Below are 18415 nucleotides of genomic sequence, written 5' to 3'. Positions count from 1 at the left end.
TTGTTCTTCGGACTTTAATAGTCAAAAGTTGGAGCGTCTGTCGTTTTAAATTATAATCCTGATACCTTTGATAATAATTAGAAAGCAATACATGAATTTGGCGAGCGAAAGCGTAGTTTCATATTTCTTTATACAAAACTTCAGTTTTCAGGAGCGAGAACTATTTTTTAAGACTAAGAAAATTGTTAGTTTCGACGAAATGTAAAGAGGAGGGGGGTGTCAATGGTTTTTAGAATAAATTTGTTGATTATATATCAATCGAGCAATATATGTTCATTAGGTTTGGAAGAACTTTGAATTAATCTCTGATAGCCTTCTTAATTTTGATTTAATTCAAAGAGATGTTATTCACTGCAATTAGGTACTAAAGTTGATGTGTAACCCTTGTTGAAATACAGGTGGTGATCTATTATTTATTTAAGGTAAAAATGTTCATGGAGGGCTAATGTTTGGATACTTTCAAAAGTTTTTCCCTGAAACTGGTCAAGTATTAACATCAGAATTAAAGCACAAATGACTAAAGTTTGGGTTAACCGTGAGATTGGCTACTTGTAACAAATTACAGATCGGACATAACCATCACCATATAACTAAGATGTGGAAAGGAGAGGGTTTGGATCTCAAATTACCGATTTTCATCTGCGTGTTTCCAGTCAGAACAAGTTTGTTTATTCTTTGAAACCTTAAGAGTTTGGAAATTCATGTAGACACTTGTTTTTTGTATTTTAATCTCTAAATATGTTGTTATTATCATTTGTTTGTCATTTGCTTGCTCTTGTTAACATATATACATACTTTATCGTCCGAATCTCTTTTCGTGATTCACCTTCATTCAAACGTCCACACCCAAATATTTGATAATAGATCCATCAAAGTGCATACGTTTATAACAATAATATTTGGTTTGCTTTTAATTTACTGATAAAAAAAATCAATATTTGTATCAATAAAACAATATTCAAAGATATAATGTTGAATTGGTAACTTTTTAGATAAAACAATATTCAAAGATCTAATGTTGAGTTGGTAACCTTTTAGATAAAACAATATTCAAAGATCTAATGTTAAATTGGTAACCTTTTAGATAAAACAATATTCAAAGATCTAATGTTGAATTGGTAACCTTTTAGATAAAACAATATTCAAAGATCTAATGTTGAATTGGTAACCTTTTAGATAAAACAATATTCAAAGATCTAATGTTGAATTGGTAACCTTTTAGATAAAACAATATTCAAAGATCTAATGTTAAATTGGTAACCTTTTAGATAAAACAATATTCAAAGATCTAATGTTGAGTTGGTAACCTTTTAGATAAAACAATATTCAAAGATCTAATGTTAAATTGGTAACCTTTTAGATAAAACAATATTCAAAGTTCTAATGTTGAATTGGTAACCTTTTAGATAAAACAATATTCAAAGATCTAATGTTGAATTGGTAACCTTTTAGATGAAACAATATTCAAAGATCTAATGTTGAATTGGTAACCTTTTAGATGAAACAATATTCAAAGATCTAATGTTGAATTGGTAACCTTTTAGATAAAACAATATTCAAAGATCTAATGTTGAATTGGTAACCTTTTAGATGAAACAATATTCAAAGATCTAATGTTGAATTGGTAACCCGTTAGATAAAACAATATTCAAAGATCTAATGTTGAATTGGTAACCTTTTAGATAAATCAATATTCAAAAATATAATGTTAAATTTTGTAACCTTTTAGATAAAACAATATTCAAAGATCTAATGTTGAATTGGTAGCCTTTTAGATAAAACAATATGCAAAAATCTAATGTTGAATTGGTAACCTTTTAGAATAAGTTTATTTAAGGATCGGTAAGACCGTTTTACTTTAGTTCATATTGACCTATTTTTTGTTAATTTCTGTGTTATTGTGCTCTTGTGAAGAGTTGTCTCAATGGCAGTTATACCACATCTTTTTTATATTGATACGGGAACGGAGTTAAAGGCCAAAGCCAGATCTGGTGTGGACAATACTAGCATTTTCTATGCTTAAATTTAATTCCAGTAAAAATAAAAAGTTTGCAACTGTTTACTTTCAGACGGTGACTCTAGATATGATTCTGGAAAAGGAAAAGGTCCTGATCATGCAGGAAAAGGAAAAGGTCATGGCCACACAGGCAAAGGGAAAGGTCATGGCCATACAGGCAAAGGAAAAGGCAAAGGTCATGGCCATGCAGGAAAAGGTAACGGCTATGGTTCTGACGGAAAGAGTAATGGTCATGGTTATGATGGCAATGGCAAAGGTTATGGCTCTGTCTATGGAGGAAATGGTAAAGGTCATGGTTATGGAGGAAATGGCAAAGGATATGGTTATGGCTATGAAGGGAATGGTAATGGATATGGAGGAAAGGGTGAAGGCCATGGTTATGGAGGGAATGGCAAAGGATATGGTTATGGAGGAAATGGTAAAGGTCATGGTTATGGAGGAAATGGCAAAGGATATGGTTATGGCTATATAGGGAATGGTAATGGATATGGAGGAAAGGGTGAAGGCCATGGTTATGGAGGAAATGGTGAAGGTCATGGTTATGGTAACTATGGTTACGGAGGAAATGGTAAAGGTTATGGTTATGGAGGAAAGGACGAAGGTCATGGTCATGGTTACGGATATGGCTATGTAGGAAATGATAAAGGTTATGGATATGGAGGAAAGGGTGAAGGTCATGGTTATACAGGAAATGGCTATGGCTATGGAGGAAATGAAAATGGTCATGGTTACGGAGGAAAGGGTAAAGGTTATGGACATGGTGGCTATCGCTTTAGAAATGTCAAAGGTTATGGATATGGCAGCATGTATGAATAGAAAAAGACAGTAAACACCACTTAAAACCAAGACACTGATATTCCAACATTAACATAGAGATATAGGAGTACTGGAAAAAAAGAACACATCAAGATTATAAATTAAGTTAGATTGATACATTGATATAATAAAGATACTGATTGATGATATTGAAAAAAATAAAGTATTCCTTTATCTTAAATTTAATTGTTAGTCTTTTGAGTCTATGGCTTCAATTTGCTTTTTTGGTATAGAGTTGTACCATACAACTTAAATGATGATGTTACTATATACTAAGGTGTGAGATTTTCTAAATGGTCTTACAGTCTGATTAATCAACTTTACAGTAACTGTATGAACCTTTGAAATACAGTGAACTAAATATGTCAGACAGTTTTCTTACAATGAATTTACAGATTTTTATTAGTTTTGATATACTTCCGTTTTATAACGAGGACCTGATATCAGTACCAATATTTGGTGGGATTTGTGTTGCTGTTTACTTTTTTATGCTCCATTTACATGTATTATGCTTTCTGGTCTGTGCAACCTTTCGTTCATTCATCTGTCCTTCCTGCTTTAGGTTAAAGTTTATGGTCGAGGTAGTTATTGAAGAAGTTGAAGTTCAATCAACTTGAAACTTAGTACACATGTTCCTTATGATTATGATTTCCCCCATTTTTCACGATCCATTGAACATAGAAAATGATAGTGCAGATGGGGCATCTGTGTACTAGATACACATTCTTGATTTGTAATGTTTTAAGACTTGTTTTTTAATACTTTTTTTGCCATGTTTTTTTTCAGTCTTTCTTTGGCAAATAGTCTTTATTCTCTATTTGGTATCTTCCTGCTCTTTTCAAACGTCTGGGAAAACATCCTGGATTTAGAATTTATCAAAATAAGAATACGTGGTATGCACCAATAAAAATATAATGATGTAGGGGAAATGTTAACCTAGGTTTGCAGTTTTCAGACACAAGACATCACAAACAGCCCTGCTCTAAATGCAGTGTTCACTAATCTATGATTTAAGTATTACTTTAATAATAGATCTACCTTATGAATTAGACATTGAATACATACCTTGTTTGATTTTAAGCTTTTATGTGTCAAGTTTTGTATATTGTTGCCTGACTTTACAAACTTATATTTTAGGTTATGGTATAGTTTTTTTCTTACATACAAGGGTTTTGTTTAGACAACTCTATACCTTTATATAAAATTGATCTAAAACATTTTCAAATTTTAATATGAGGCTTCACACGAAAAATGGAAGTCAAGATTGGTTTATTATTTCCAAATTTCTGTTGAGGAGTTATGGTCGCTGGTTAAATTAAAATTTGCATGTTATTGAATAGAGAATAGAAACGGAATATGTGACAACAACCTGAACCACAGAGCAGAAAATAAACAAAGTCCTCCAATGGGTCTTCAACGCCGTGAGAAAATCCTGCCTCAAGGTAGCTTCAGCTGGCCCCTAAACAATAATGTTTTACCAGGGAAATAGAAGCTACACTAACTTTGAAACATACAAATGAACCAAAATTTCAAAAACACACAAGATTTAGCAAGGCTATAAATTCCTGACATGAGACAGGCACAAATATGGCAGGGCTGAACATATAAAAAATGTCTAATTCTGTGAAAACTTGAGATAATGCTTGATTCAATTCCTTTAAATATGAATTTGCTGTTCTCATGACAATATGGAGCTCACTATTGGTTTGTTGCTTTAATAATTACAAAAATAAATGTACTAAAAACCTGGTTTGCTTTTCTATGACAGGCAGATACCCCAACAAAATATTAACATTTCAATGTTTAGAATTTTATTGTGTATAGAAAATCAGAATTTCACATGGACGGAAAACTCGGATATAAAAACAAATATTCAATAACTTAGACAATAAAAGTTTACAACAAATTGTACAAAAATAACAATTTCATATTATCTACCTTGAAGAAAACCAAAGCAGAAATAAGTAATAAGAGTAAAATTTTAGATTCCCAGACAAAAGTTTGACATTTCAAAAATGTAAAATACTTTTGTCTGTTTTGTTAAATGTATCTATAGAAAAAATAAATTATAATCAGAATTAAATTACTCTGTACTATCTTCTCTTCTTTTCATAAATGTTAGCAATTTTCTCAAACTTGAGTTCAAATTTAATATTACACATCAGTAGTCAATAACTCCATTAAGAGTAGATTTGGAATGTTTTTTTCTTAGAAGAAAATAAATTAAATTGAATACATATATCTAATTACTTTCATAGTGTTAAACTTGTGTATGACAGAGAGGACATGTTTGACGATTTGAAATTTCTGTTTCATAAGCTCGATGTTTGCATGCGCTACACATCCAAAATTGGTATTCCATCAGTGGTCTTCCTGTAACAATGCATGTTGGGAATTTTGTATCACAATTTGGACAAACTGTACACCTGAAAAATAATATAAATATAATTTAAAAGGTATATACCTTCTAGAAACTTCTGTATATAAGAAAATTGATGCATTGGTTTAAATAAGATTTGTTTTCGTGGTGAACATTTAAAGCTGAACTACATGAAAATATCATGTTGTTATCTAGATGTCTTTCAGTTATTTATGTTGTTGGGTTGCTTGGTCATTTCCCCCCTTGTACATCTCAATTTATTCATAATAATTTAAACAAAAACAGTGCAGAAACAAGATGACAAATAATATGTAGCATAAATACATCTTATCAGTGTTTGGAATTGGAGACAGTTGACCTGAAAACTTGCACCGTTTGAACTATTGACGTTATACAACAATCAGTTTTCCATTGTGGGGTCAAAGATTTTGTATTATAACGTCAAAATATTTCGGGAACCTTTTTGATGTCCAGTTATGGCAGAAAATAGGAATAAGGTGTAATTATCATACTTACCAATCTGGTATACTTGTAGCACAGCTGGTACATTCTACTTTGTTAGCTCTGTTATCTTTAGGACTGTGTCTACAAACATATACAACCATCAAGATTCAATCAAGGCATTATTATTTATTAACAATAGGTAATTTATCTGTATTTCAAGATTGTAGTCCAGTATCACATATTTTTTTTTGTTCATTATTTAGAATTACATGTATTCTACTGAAACATTGTTTTCGGGTTCATTTTGATTGGATAATGTCACCAACTTTAATGGTATCAATTCATGATTAATGCTATGAAAATGTATGGGCAAGTGCAGACAATGTATGATTTGAAGTTATTTCATGTCAGTTTCATTAGAATGTAGATAACAATTATATATTTAAAGCAATGAAACATCAATTGGTGATTTGATGGAAGCAAATACCTGTTTACTGACCAGATAACGTGTCACTAGTAAACAGGTATTTGTGACCATCAAATCCTACTTGATGCAGTCAGACCTTAAAATAAAATACAGTTACCTCTTAAATACCCTGTTTTTATTTTGATCTAATAGAACTGAATTTTCTGTCATTTTGTATCAAATAAGTACCCTATATTTGACAATGTGTTTGTAGTCAGGCAATGAAGGACAGTGTTTCAATTATTTTTCAATTGTTTATTTTGTCCAATAAATGATTTTCAATCACTGGTCTATCACATGTAAATAGATTCATATACATAAAATATGCGAGTGTGTTTATTGTGTATATTCTACTATTTAATTAAATGTAGTTGAAGTTGGCATAATAAAATGTTTACAAATAAATTAACTGTAGACGGGAGGCCTGTAAAACTTGGTTTGATATGAAACCGTTTTCCCATTATAGAAAATATGTATTGTTTTTCATATTTTTGGTGCTCTTTCAGTATTTTCGGCACTTTCTCTATACTTCATATTTTGACTGACCTCCCTACTATTGTTATTCATACCTAGTAAATATTTCCAGAGCTAATTCTTCATAAGGATTTCTCTGTTCAGGTGTTAATGTTTCTAATGTTTCCAGTTTTATAAAAGCTTTAGAACACATTCCAAAGGCTTTGTTTGCCGTGGCTGCCAAGGCTGAAATTTTAAAATAAATGAAGAGAAATTTTAACATTGTCAAAATTGATAACAACATCAGTCGAATATTATACAAATACTGTCTTTTGATGGGGTAAATATGGGGTTTTATTGACTTTTGAAAAAACTAAAAATCACTGAGTCCAAGTGAATATTTAGTTTTCAAAAGGCAATTAAACCACATATTTATGAAATATGATATTTACTGAGGCCAACAGTACAACATAAGAACAAAAAACTATAAAAATCAGTTGAAAAGGCTAAAAGCATCAGGTGGATTAAGTAACTCACCAACCATAACATTTACACAAAGTTAAAGCATCTGTGACACATATCTAACGGTATTCTAGGGATTCACTGTATTAGAACATAATCAATAAATAAGATGTTCATCAGATAAAACAAAATCATTTGACAAACTTCTTAGTTAACGGTTCTAAGGATTCACCGTTTTAGAACATAATCTATAAATAAGAAGTTATTTAGATAAAACTAAATAATTATAGCATAACAATAGACACTTGTTTAATTTAAAGACAATAAAGATATTTCTAGAGTTTGATCATCTTGAAAATGAAATTCCTCAAGCAAAAATAAAATGAGACAAGTAAATTTGAGCTCTTTAGACAATATTGGAAAGTTTTTCAGCATCCACCAGAATATTCAATGGGGAAACTGCCAAAATTAAAACTGCCAATTTTTTTTCGTATACTTTGATGCCTCTCAGTCTTGAAAAATAAAACCCAAGAAAAAACTTGATATACAGAAACTTCATGTTCTCACTATTGATAAAACCTTCCTGTTGATTGATTGTTGGTATTTTGAACTAGTTTGTGGCCACCAGATTTTATTGGTGGAGGAAACCTGAGTGCTGGGAGAAAACCATTGACCTTTGATGAAAAACTGACAATCATAGTCACATAAGAATGGAGTTGAGTGCACCTGCACGAGCGGGGTTTGAAATCAAAACCTCAGTGCTGACTGGCTAGAGTTTACAGTAGTAGAACAACTAAGACCACTTGGTCACCAAGGCCCCCACTCCAGATAAAACCTACCTAACAATGAATAAGCATCACATGGGTCTATGATATCTTCATATTCTCTGAGATACAAAGCAGTTTTCATGGCAGCATCAACATAACCTGAAAACCAAAGAAAATACTTATAAAAAATATGTTTGCTATTAGCTAGATTTTGATATAAAAGAAATAATGGGGATTCATTTATGTCTTTATTTGTATCAACTTTTCATGAATTCAGGAAATATTGTAGTTTTGAAGACACTTAAGTTCATACTGTATTCTGTATACAAGCCTACAAGAAATGTGTATTTTGTTTAACATTTGAACATGGTTCACTTATATCCATGAAATCCGGAAAAAACAGTGCTGAACAAATAATAACGATTCAAGAGTAAGCCATTTGAATATGTTATATGATATTTGTTGTTATCTCTTTGGCGTATTCCACATGTCCATTCTCAATTTTACTGTCTAATGATTGATTGATTGTTGGTTGCTTAACGTCCAGTGGCACTTTCTAATTTGTAATGTTCTGTTCTAAAAAAAAAATTAACCCAAACCTTCATTTAACTGTCTCTGTGCTAGTAAGTAGAAATGATAGGCCTCTGCTCCTCTCCATGCATTATCTATAATACTTGTATCTGTAATGGCTGAAGCATCCTCCTCTAAGAACCCTGCTAAAGCTGAAGCCGCCTGTATAACAATGTCAAAGTTATAAATCATATCTGTTAAATACAACAAAATTCTTTTTGTAACAAAATAATTGGTTATCTTTTGTGTCACACACAGGTTTTAAGTTGATGAGAAAAGTAGACCATTCTATTGTAATAGACCTATTAAAAGAAGATTAACATATAACCATAAGGAGATGTATAGTATGATTGCCATTAGACAAATATCCGCCAAATTTCAAATGAAGAAGATGTAAGCAATTCTAGGCAACCAAACTAATCTGATATTTACATAGTATACTTAAATAGATTATAATATTTATTAAGTATTAATAATTGTTTTAGTCTAATCTTAAAAAAATCAAATAGACCTACCATTGCCCCTTTCTTATCCTTGACCTTTGCCCTTGAGGTCATTTTCATCTGTTCATGATAATGTTCTACCAGTAGGCCTCCTAGAACATACATCTTCTTGATATGCAGAGGTTTTAATTTCTTCTTTGTCTGCTCATTGGCTAGCTGTTGATGGCAAAAAAATAAAACAATATAATTTTGTTATTTTATAGTAATGTAAGAAGATTATTCATTATTGCTGACATTTGAAAAAGTTTTGTATTTCAGACCTGTTTACCCATTCTGATGTCTATCAGTAGAATTGTCAGTAGTTTAGCAATGTTGTCAGTAGTCCTCTCGATGAGTGCTGCTTAGCGGCACGAACCTTCTAGGGGGGTTTGGGGGCATGTCCCCCCAAGAAAATTTTTAAAAATCAGATGCAATTTCCTGCATTCTGACAGTATCTGCAGTCTTATTCAGACATGTTTGGAACAAAGATTTTGACTAAGATTATATCCTATAATTTGCATGATTTGACCAAAAAAATTCTGAAAAAGTTCAACTTTCATAAAAATTTGGGCAGCACAGCTCCTAGAAAATCAAAATTTCCCATTTTTTTTCAAACAAATTAAGGCCTTGAAAGATTGGGCAATTGAGGAAGAGCTTGCACTAAGAAGGAGGGCAGTTCCCCTTATCCTAAAGGAACATCTTCTTAGCACAGTGAATTATAGACTTTACAAAAAATAAATTACTTACCAGCCTCCCCCCATTCAGCAGTTGCAATAAAGCAGTAAACAAATGTTGGGCCCTTCTTCGAAACCCCAAAAGAAGGGAAAGTTTCCCTGTAACAATCTACGAATTTTTGGCATGATTTCTTTGTCGGTGTTGGTCCGGTTGTATTATTATTATTATTGTTATCAGTGGTTCTTGGACATGCTTTCAATTTACCTTGTCTTATATGCGCTTTACAGCATTGATATTCTAATTAATTCAATCATTTAACTGATCAAGATCAAAATTTAACGGATTTTGAAACAAAATGATTAAAATTTAACGGATTTTGAAACGAAACAATTTTTTTTCAAACCCGTAGTTTTTGATATGACAATCGTAGTCCGTATTTTTTCACTGAAATCCGTAGAAACTACGGCAAAATCGTAGATGTAAACACCTCTGGTATTTGCATGTTTCTTGCATTTTCCTAATAATTTAGATTAAGGATAATATTTATATTTATAAACTGAAAGTGAGATGTACATCATTGGGAAAATTTTGAAACAAAATAACTTCTGTGTGAAAAATTCCAAAAATTCCAATTTGCTGTCACAATTTTTTTTTAGCAATAATTAGCAAAAACATTCACCATGTTAGATTTTACCATTTAAATATGATATAAACAAATTATGTCTAGGGGACAGCAACACATAAACCAAAAGAAAGTTACTTATTGAAAGTATGATATCACCAATAAAAACTAAAGATCTAAAGAAATTTCTTTTTATCAAACAATAGATATAAGAAAATTCAGCATGTTTGATTTTAAATCTAAAATTAATAAAAGGAGGAATGCTATAAGAGGGACTTAATGGGGTTATTTTGTCTGTCTCTTATTTCTAAATCTGTCAATCCTAAAGAGATCCACCTATAAGTCTCAAAGAGACAGCAACACAACAACATAAAGAAGATAATTTTTGTACATTTGTAACTTACTTTGAACAATAATTTAGCAGCCTCCAGGTAGTGTCCAGCCTTCCTATACAACTCTATAGCATTGACAAACTTACTTTAAACAATAATTTAGCAGCCTCCAGGTAGTGTCCAGCCTTCCTATACAACTCTATAGCATTGACCACTTTGTTTTTCTCCAGTAGATGTTGAGCATATTTGGCCAGTAGAGAGTCGATCTCCCGTACATTATGTGTCTTGGCCAGTTCTATCGCTTGATTCCATTGGTTAAGGTGGACACAACAATCTATAGCTTTCTTTATATGGTTACACTGAAAATGAAAATAACACTGTATAAAGTAAAAACACTCATAAATTCTATGTGTCCAAATTGCTTATCTGGAATCAACTTCATCCGAACACTCCAACCTACTTTTTATTTGGCATTCATTCTGACTTCTTTCAGTTCTGACACTTACCCTGATATATGCATTAACTGTCTGTTCACACATTCTGACACTTACCCTGGTGTAAGCATTAACTGCCTGTTCACACGTTCTGACACTTACCCTGATATAAGCATTAACTGCTTTTTTACTCATTCTGACACTTACCCTGACAAGCATTAACTGCCTGTTCACACATTCTGACATTTACCCTGATGTAAGCATTAACTGCCTGTTCACACATTCTGACACTTACCCTGATATAAGCATTAACTGTTGAAACATTCTGACACTTACCCTGATATAAGCATTGACTGCCTGTTCACACATTCCAACAGTAACAAACATGGCTGCTATTTCCTACAGAAAAATACAATAAATGATATTTACATTAAGATTTGTAGTAACCATATCAATTACTCATGCATAAAATGTACATGCAAGGTTCTCTATTCCAATTCCAATACAGTACTGCTTTTTAGACATTAAATAGCTGATAGGTCTTTATATCACTAATTTGCAAAAATGTAGGGGAATGCAAATAATATTTTATAACTTTTTGTGTGTCCAACTAACTTTTATGGAATGACCTTCAGGAGAGCTGACTACTGAGGTGATGATACAAATTAATGATAACACCAATTATCTCTTTTTAAGGAAATTTTCTTTTAATCTAACTGACTGATAATTTCATTTCTCAGCACAGTAGAGTGATATAAAATATTTATCGCTAGAAACTAAGGGTGCAGGCGCCCGTCATCAATGAAATTAACAACGTAGTCATAGGTAAAATAGCAATAAACAGATTATCATTGGTTATCTCAACTTGATTGCTTTTCTCGCTTTCACCATACAGCTCAAGCAAGAAAATCAATCTTATTAAGATAATCAATGATAATCTATAAATCAATGTAATCCATTTTATGTAGTGACCTTTATTACTATCTAAACAGCGAATATCAATCTATTGATGGCTATTACCAAGTGTAGTTGCTATGATGTAGACATTAAATAAAATTATCAGAAAAGTGAATGCACAAAAAGCCATATCCTTTTCTCAAAATTGTTAGATATTGTTTACTATTTAGTATTAATACTTACAGGCAGTAGTTTATGATTTTCTGGCAATGCCATCACCATTTTCTCTAACCCCATGTAGTCCTCTAACATGTAGTAACATTCTGACAGTCTCTCTTGGTTACGACCTTGAACATAGTAGGTCACTGCCTGTTGCCTAAAAATTATAATATATTGATACGATTTCTCAACAAACATTGATAGATTACTACAAAAATGTATGCATGACTTGAGTGGGAATCTTATTGTTCAGGTTTTGTGATTAGTTCTGATGTGATATTGATAAAATATACCAGTCTTCTTTTAAACCAGATTTTAAATAGCAGACTGACTATATTCATCAGGCTACCCTTAAATAAAAAAGAAATAGAGCATCATAAATGCAAGCTGATACCTGCTATATTTTTCATAAAAAAGCAAATCATAAATATAGGTTGAAGTGAACTAATTTCATTGTTGACCTACATCACTTAATATTAAATTTCAATTGAAAATATGATCATTCTTCTATAATTTGAAGTCGCATGATTTTCATATAATGATTGTTACCATTTCTGTCTGTCTGCATAGTAATCTCCTATAGCGTTCCAAGCCTCCTCTAACTGTACATCATCTCCACCAGAACCAGTCTTCAGTAACTGTACAACACGGAACCAGTCACCTAACTTCTTCCTTAAGCTCACTGCTAGATCTCTAAAATAAACAATAATAAACTAGAGGCCCAGTCGACTAATTTCTACCTTAATCTCACTGCTAGATCTCTACAATAGAAAGGAAAAAGTAACAAATTCAGAGATGAGGCCTTGACAATAAAGCTATCCAGCCAGCGACAATACAGTTTTGACTGCGTTTCATGCAATCTTTACTATCATCAAAACTGTTTTCTCATCTTGAATATGCAGGTGATATTTTTCTTTAGAAGTTGAGCAATGATCAACCTTTCTAATCCAACATTGTTTGTAAAGTACAATTTGATTGGATAATGCCACACAATTATTACTGTAAAGTACAATTTGATTGGATAATGCCACACAATTATTACTGTAAAGTAAAATTTGATTGGATAATGCCACACAATTATTACAGGCCGGAAATGTGTTTCCAAGCACAGATGTTGTGCCACTAATTTTAAAATGTCAGATTTGGTTGTGTTTGACTACAATTGCATTTAAATGGAGATAAAAGTATTGTAATTGATGGTTTTCTGCCATCAAACTTTGATAATGTGTAGACAGCAAACTCAATTTGGAACCATCAGATTGCCAAATAATGCATTCAAATCTTCAAATACAATATATATAAAACAAGAAATAGTATTGTTTTTTAGTCTAAACTATCATGATATCTAAGTTTAATTTGACAAACCTCCTATCCATATCCAGGTACTTCCTCTCTGCCTCCTCAAATCTCCTGAAGTAAGCAGCTACCTCAGCCTGCTTCATATCTTCTCTCTGGAAATAGCGATCACAAATTGAATAAATGCATGAATAAAACTTTACCAAAGTTGAGTTACGATTTTTGAATGATAAAATTCTTAAAATGGCATGTAAGTTAAGGTCAGTTATAATCTATGGTAGAAGGTCAAATTCTTAATCTTTTAAATATTAACATAAAATATTAACTTAAATTATACATGAATTATGTCCTTGAACCTTATTTCATATAATTTACATTTTTTTAAATGACAACACCTTACTATATTTCTACTTTATTATACTTAAATCAACTGATCTTTTTTTAATCTCTTTTTCAAATGAAGGCATATAGCGTATACACTTTAGAGAAAAGAAATGTATTCAAAATGAGGCTTGGTTTCTACTATCAAACAAAGTGTCCATATATAATAGAATTTTATGTGCAAACAAAAGATAATCAAATAGCTATATTTTCATTCCAGTTTCATCTTTTAATATCCTCACACTTATATATTAATCCCAATATGAATCTCACCACAGTCACCTGTTTATTACCTTTATATAATGACACCATCTAACTTGACTCACCTGTAGATTACCAAGCCTTTTAACGAACTCTATCCCCTGATAATCTTTACATCTCACAAACGCCTGCTCAGCTACTTTTAGATTCAGTTGTTCCAATGCTGATTCAGCCAAAAGTCTCCTGTTTATAAAAAATAAAAGTTATTTATAAAACTTGGAACAAAAGCTATCTAAGAAAAAATTGTTAACTTGTAAATACTCAAAGCTCTAAAATAATTGGCTATAATCTAATAAATTTCTTAACTTGTTTTTCTCTCAAGATTAAATACTGTTATTTCAGGAATTTTAGCGATGTTTATATTATTGTGAGTATTGAGACAATATAGATTTCATTAAATCTGGCATTTCAAATAGTATTAGTATATTCATAAGCAGCATTGTCTGAAATCTGAATTATCAACAATTGTAACAATGAATGCACACAATTATTTCTAACATGTTTAATTATTCAATCAGGGTTATAGGTCAAAGACCCCCCCTCCCCCATTCTTCCTTAATAAATCCACAAAGTAACTGTGGATTCAGTCTTCTTCCTTAGAACCGTGTTTAGTGGATTCAGTGGTACAGGTGAACCACAATATTTAATGTTCAAATATTAACAAATTTCTATGGGTTTTGTATGCAGACTTTGGCAAAACCATGAAATCAAGTATCCACAAACATGCAAGGTTTCCTTAATTCACAATAAAAATGAACGATTTCAGAATAAATACAAACCAAAGTCTTGGATGAGGGTTGTCCTCTATAAACTGTTGGGCATCAGCTATACCAACTTTCTCTAACAGATCTCTCGTGTCTCTTAACGACTGAAAAAATATATAAATATTTAAAAATTAAATGTGTTTTTTTATGATTATACATGTACACATGTACAATTTCTGTAGGTTCATATTTTTCTTTTCTATTATTAACAAAATTATCATCTATATATTTAGACTAATTGTATGTATATATATTATATGCTGAAGAATGTCAAACACCTATTCAAAGGTTTGTTTTAAGTGGTGCTATCTTTTCTCTGATCTATACATGTCTTTTGTCTATTTGTACTGTTTGGTTGCTGTCTAATTGACCTATATCCCAAATAATCTTTTATTCTTTACATTATCTTCAGCCATCAGAAAGAAGTATTAAATTTTTCCTATTTATCTTGAAGTACATACTTTAATCTCCATCTCTGCCATGCTTTCTTTGGTTGGATTTTCTGGATCCCTCATAATTTCATCCAACAGGACAGACTTGATCTGTAGATCATTGAAGTTACAGATGTAACCACTGCTTAAGATGGGTTCCTGCAAAATATAACCCCTAGATTATTTATTATCTGTTCAAGATTAACATAACTTTGGAAGCATTATCTGTATATGAACAATATGTGGTAAAAAGTCATTCTTTTATCAATATTTCCCCTTTAATTCTAAAATTTTACAAAAAGTACCTTCAAATCATTTCCCAACTGTTTTTCTTGAAATTTTCGTATTAAATTAAACTCAAAAATATTTCATTTTGTATTTTTGTTTATAAAAATTTTCATATTTTTGATTGATAAATTTTCTAGTATTCAAAAGTTAAACACTAACTTAATTTGTGCATATCACATTTTTATTAGTATATACATGTAGTTATCTCTTGATATCAAAACTAAAGTTTGCAATCGTTTTTTTGCTATTAGTGTTTTATTTACCCAATCTATGAATAAATACAATGTAGCTTCTTACCTCAGGGTCCAGATTTCTAAAGATGTACATTCTAGTCTTCTCCATCATAGCAAACAACTCGGGATTATCCTGAAATTATATATAACATAGGGACATTCAATTCAAACTTTAAAGAATTAACTTCAAAACTGTCAATATGGGAGTGTGTCGTAAGTAGCAGAAGGGGAAAATGAATTCATGAGTGTAGAACTGTTTTCACGTAGATAACCTCTTTCTAGAACACCTTCCTGGGTAAGCGTGTACCTAACACTACAGGGAGATAACTCTGTGAAATCAGCTAAACGTTTTAATTACCTTGTTTTGTTAAGGGAATATTAAGCTTCTCAATGATCAAAATAAGTTTTGTTAAACTGCTATATAACCAGTGTAATTGTTCTGATAAATGGTTGGTTCAAATTTTTTTAAATTTTTATATTTTTGTCACAGGGTCAAAGTAAATACTTTGTCAAAATTTCAAGAAAAATTAAACGAGCCAAATTAATTTTAGTTAGAATGTTGGGTACCACCTTAATGTGAAAAATGGTATAAAATAAAAAAGTTATTCTAATTATATCCTACCTCTGCCCACTTCATATCCCAGACATCTTTACGTTCAAATTTCAAATGTTCTCCAACGACTTCTTTTCCGTCAGTATCTGTTATCCTGGTGTCAATGTCAAAGAAGGTCAACACACCACTAATGTCAATAATTGACAAACGACTAAAAGAATAATAAACATGTTTAAAAAATATTATTGAACAAAATATTCCCGTTATAAAAAATATTGACTCCATCTGAATAAGCTTTATTGTACATAAACAACGTTTTTATGTTAGTCAGTAACACCACTGTCCAACATTGGCTCATAAATATGTTAAACCCAGCCTTATTTACTATGTGCCTGTCCTAAGCAGTCATGAGCTTGTAGTTAAGTGGATGCTGTTGTTTCAAGTTTGTTTATAAATTAGGCTGCTCAGTTTCTAAACTGAATTATTCCATATTTTTTCATGGCCTGGTGGATAGTTGTCTCATTGGCAATCATACCATATTTCCTTATTTTTATATTTATATATAAAACTAAATAGTTTATGTTTCTTATTGGAATGTTAAATAGTGTGAATTTTAGTAGAATTTTATTTTTTTCATGTTCAATTCATGTAACCATTTTAATGATTTTTTTTTATTGCACTCACCAGATAAACTTAAAACATAATGATTTTATTTTTGTGTGTGATATTTCCAAGACAGGAAAAAACCCAATCAATTTTATGTAATGCCCAAATTGATACGTAGGATGTAATCTAGGGTACATATTATTTGACTATCTTTACCTTGAAGTTGAGTTAAGAGATAGCTGATGTGGTCTACAGTTCAAGGCATATTTATGTGTCAGTGACAACATTGGCATAGAGTATCTGTTTAGTGTCCCGGATTCTCTCCCCTGAAATCAAATATAAAACGTTAATTTTAATTGATAAAACAAAACAAGCATGTACTATTGTTAAAAATTCACGTCTCTTTCTGAAATGCATAACTTGTACATTATGTTTTCCATAGAAGGACCTTGTAGTGTTTTTTTTTTATATAAAATAGTATTTTATTTAAAAAAAACAACACTCCAATGTCCTTCTATTTAGGTATTTAATACCTATCTATTTTTTAATATAATATTATATCATACAAAATTTAGAACTAGTGAGCCTCTGGCTTTGTTAGTCTTGTATGTTTTTTTAATCTTAATCATTTATATGTTTTTTGAGTTTAGTGTGACATCCATTTTCCCTTAAGTAGTACACACATTTGTTAAGGGGCCAGTTAAAGCCTGCCTCTGGATGCAGGTTTTTCTCACTGTGTTGAAGACCCATTGTTGGTTTTTTGTTTCAGTAAAAATTATTAAAGTAATTTGTTGTGCCTACTTACCACAATCAACACTTTATCTGAGGAACAGATACAACATATAGGATCTTCTGTATTCTGAAATTATAAACAGAAAATTACTAACTAATCATGCTTACTGTTTTTTTTGTATATTATAAATAGAGTTGCACAATGCAGTATGTATTATTTACATATACCTTGCATTTCCTTCTTAATTTCAATTTGAATTTATTTTTTTTCAAGCAAAAGAATAAAAATCTTCATTTTCAAAACGTGGAGAATTGAGACATTAAAGCAAGAAAATATTTTTTTTTAAGGAGATAACCCATTTCATGAATTTCAATATTTGTAGAAATTTCAGAGCAAGAAGCTTAAATACTCTGCACAATTAGTTTGTGTTTTTGATTGAAATATCAAGCGTAAATGTTATGTTATATTTATTTACCATAATTGAATCAATGAAACACAATATTAAGATAAAATGAACAAACATTAACTTTGATTTTTTTTCTTCAAAAACACTGACAAAATAAAACAATCAACAATACATCTGAAACATTTCTCTGTGTAATACAACAATGGTATAGGACACACACATTTACATATTTATCTGCTGTGTGTTTTAGATATTACAATACGATGTTGGTATGAAATGTAACAATACATAGTAGATGCTATAAAACATCAGAACAACAGTTATGAGGGGGGATCGGGTGTTTTTAAGCTCAGGATTTTGGGGATTGACCCTTTCAGGAACCAAGATTTTTTTTTCGAATTTTGGAATGTCAGGATTTAAATTTATT

General features: G+C 31.0%; 2 protein-coding genes across 5 annotated transcripts in view; one reads left to right on the top strand and one right to left on the bottom strand.

Moving 5' to 3' along the window:
• The first annotated feature begins 595 nt into the window (after positions 1–595).
• On the top strand, positions 596–2833 carry LOC134689702 (uncharacterized). The gene is made up of 2 exons (XM_063549669.1): positions 596–662; positions 2070–2833. Exons 1-2 carry the CDS (start codon positions 596–598, stop codon positions 2831–2833), a joined length of 831 nt encoding a protein of 276 aa, XP_063405739.1.
• Positions 2834–4621: 1788 nt separating this feature from the next.
• Positions 4622–18415, bottom strand: part of LOC134690706 (WD repeat-containing protein 35-like) — a 39973-nt gene continuing 26179 nt past the window's right edge. For 3 of the 4 annotated variants that reach the window (XM_063550724.1, XM_063550728.1, XM_063550727.1), the window contains 18 exons: positions 17655–17708; positions 17066–17175; positions 16313–16454; positions 15755–15823; positions 15200–15328; positions 14754–14842; positions 14040–14157; positions 13402–13487; positions 12586–12729; positions 12061–12193; positions 11257–11319; positions 10633–10845; positions 8891–9034; positions 8405–8537; positions 7878–7964; positions 6693–6822; positions 5730–5798; positions 4622–5259 (listed from right to left, as the gene is read on the bottom strand). In XM_063550724.1, the coding sequence (XP_063406794.1) occupies positions 5094–5259; positions 5730–5798; positions 6693–6822; positions 7878–7964; positions 8405–8537; positions 8891–9034; positions 10633–10845; positions 11257–11319; positions 12061–12193; positions 12586–12729; positions 13402–13487; positions 14040–14157; positions 14754–14842; positions 15200–15328; positions 15755–15823; positions 16313–16454; positions 17066–17175; positions 17655–17708 (2079 nt within the window). In that variant the 3' untranslated portion in view covers positions 4622–5093. The other variant, XM_063550725.1, reaches the window with a different exon arrangement.

This window comes from Mytilus trossulus, chromosome 11 (genome assembly GCF_036588685.1).
Source record: "Mytilus trossulus isolate FHL-02 chromosome 11, PNRI_Mtr1.1.1.hap1, whole genome shotgun sequence".
NCBI lineage: Eukaryota > Metazoa > Mollusca > Bivalvia > Mytilida > Mytilidae > Mytilus > Mytilus trossulus.
This window is presented reverse-complemented; position numbering and strand designations above follow the sequence as displayed.

What these genes read in the sequence shown, in the direction of transcription:
- LOC134689702 (XM_063549669.1), top strand. Translation starts at nt 596, where the DNA reads ATGTGGAAAGGAGAGGGTTTGGATCTCAAATTACCGATTTTCATCTGC. An exon ending in CGTGTTTCCAGTCAGAACAA is followed by an intron (nt 663 to 2,069) that starts GTTTGTTTATTC and finishes GTTTACTTTCAG; the next exon opens with ACGGTGACTCTAGATATGAT.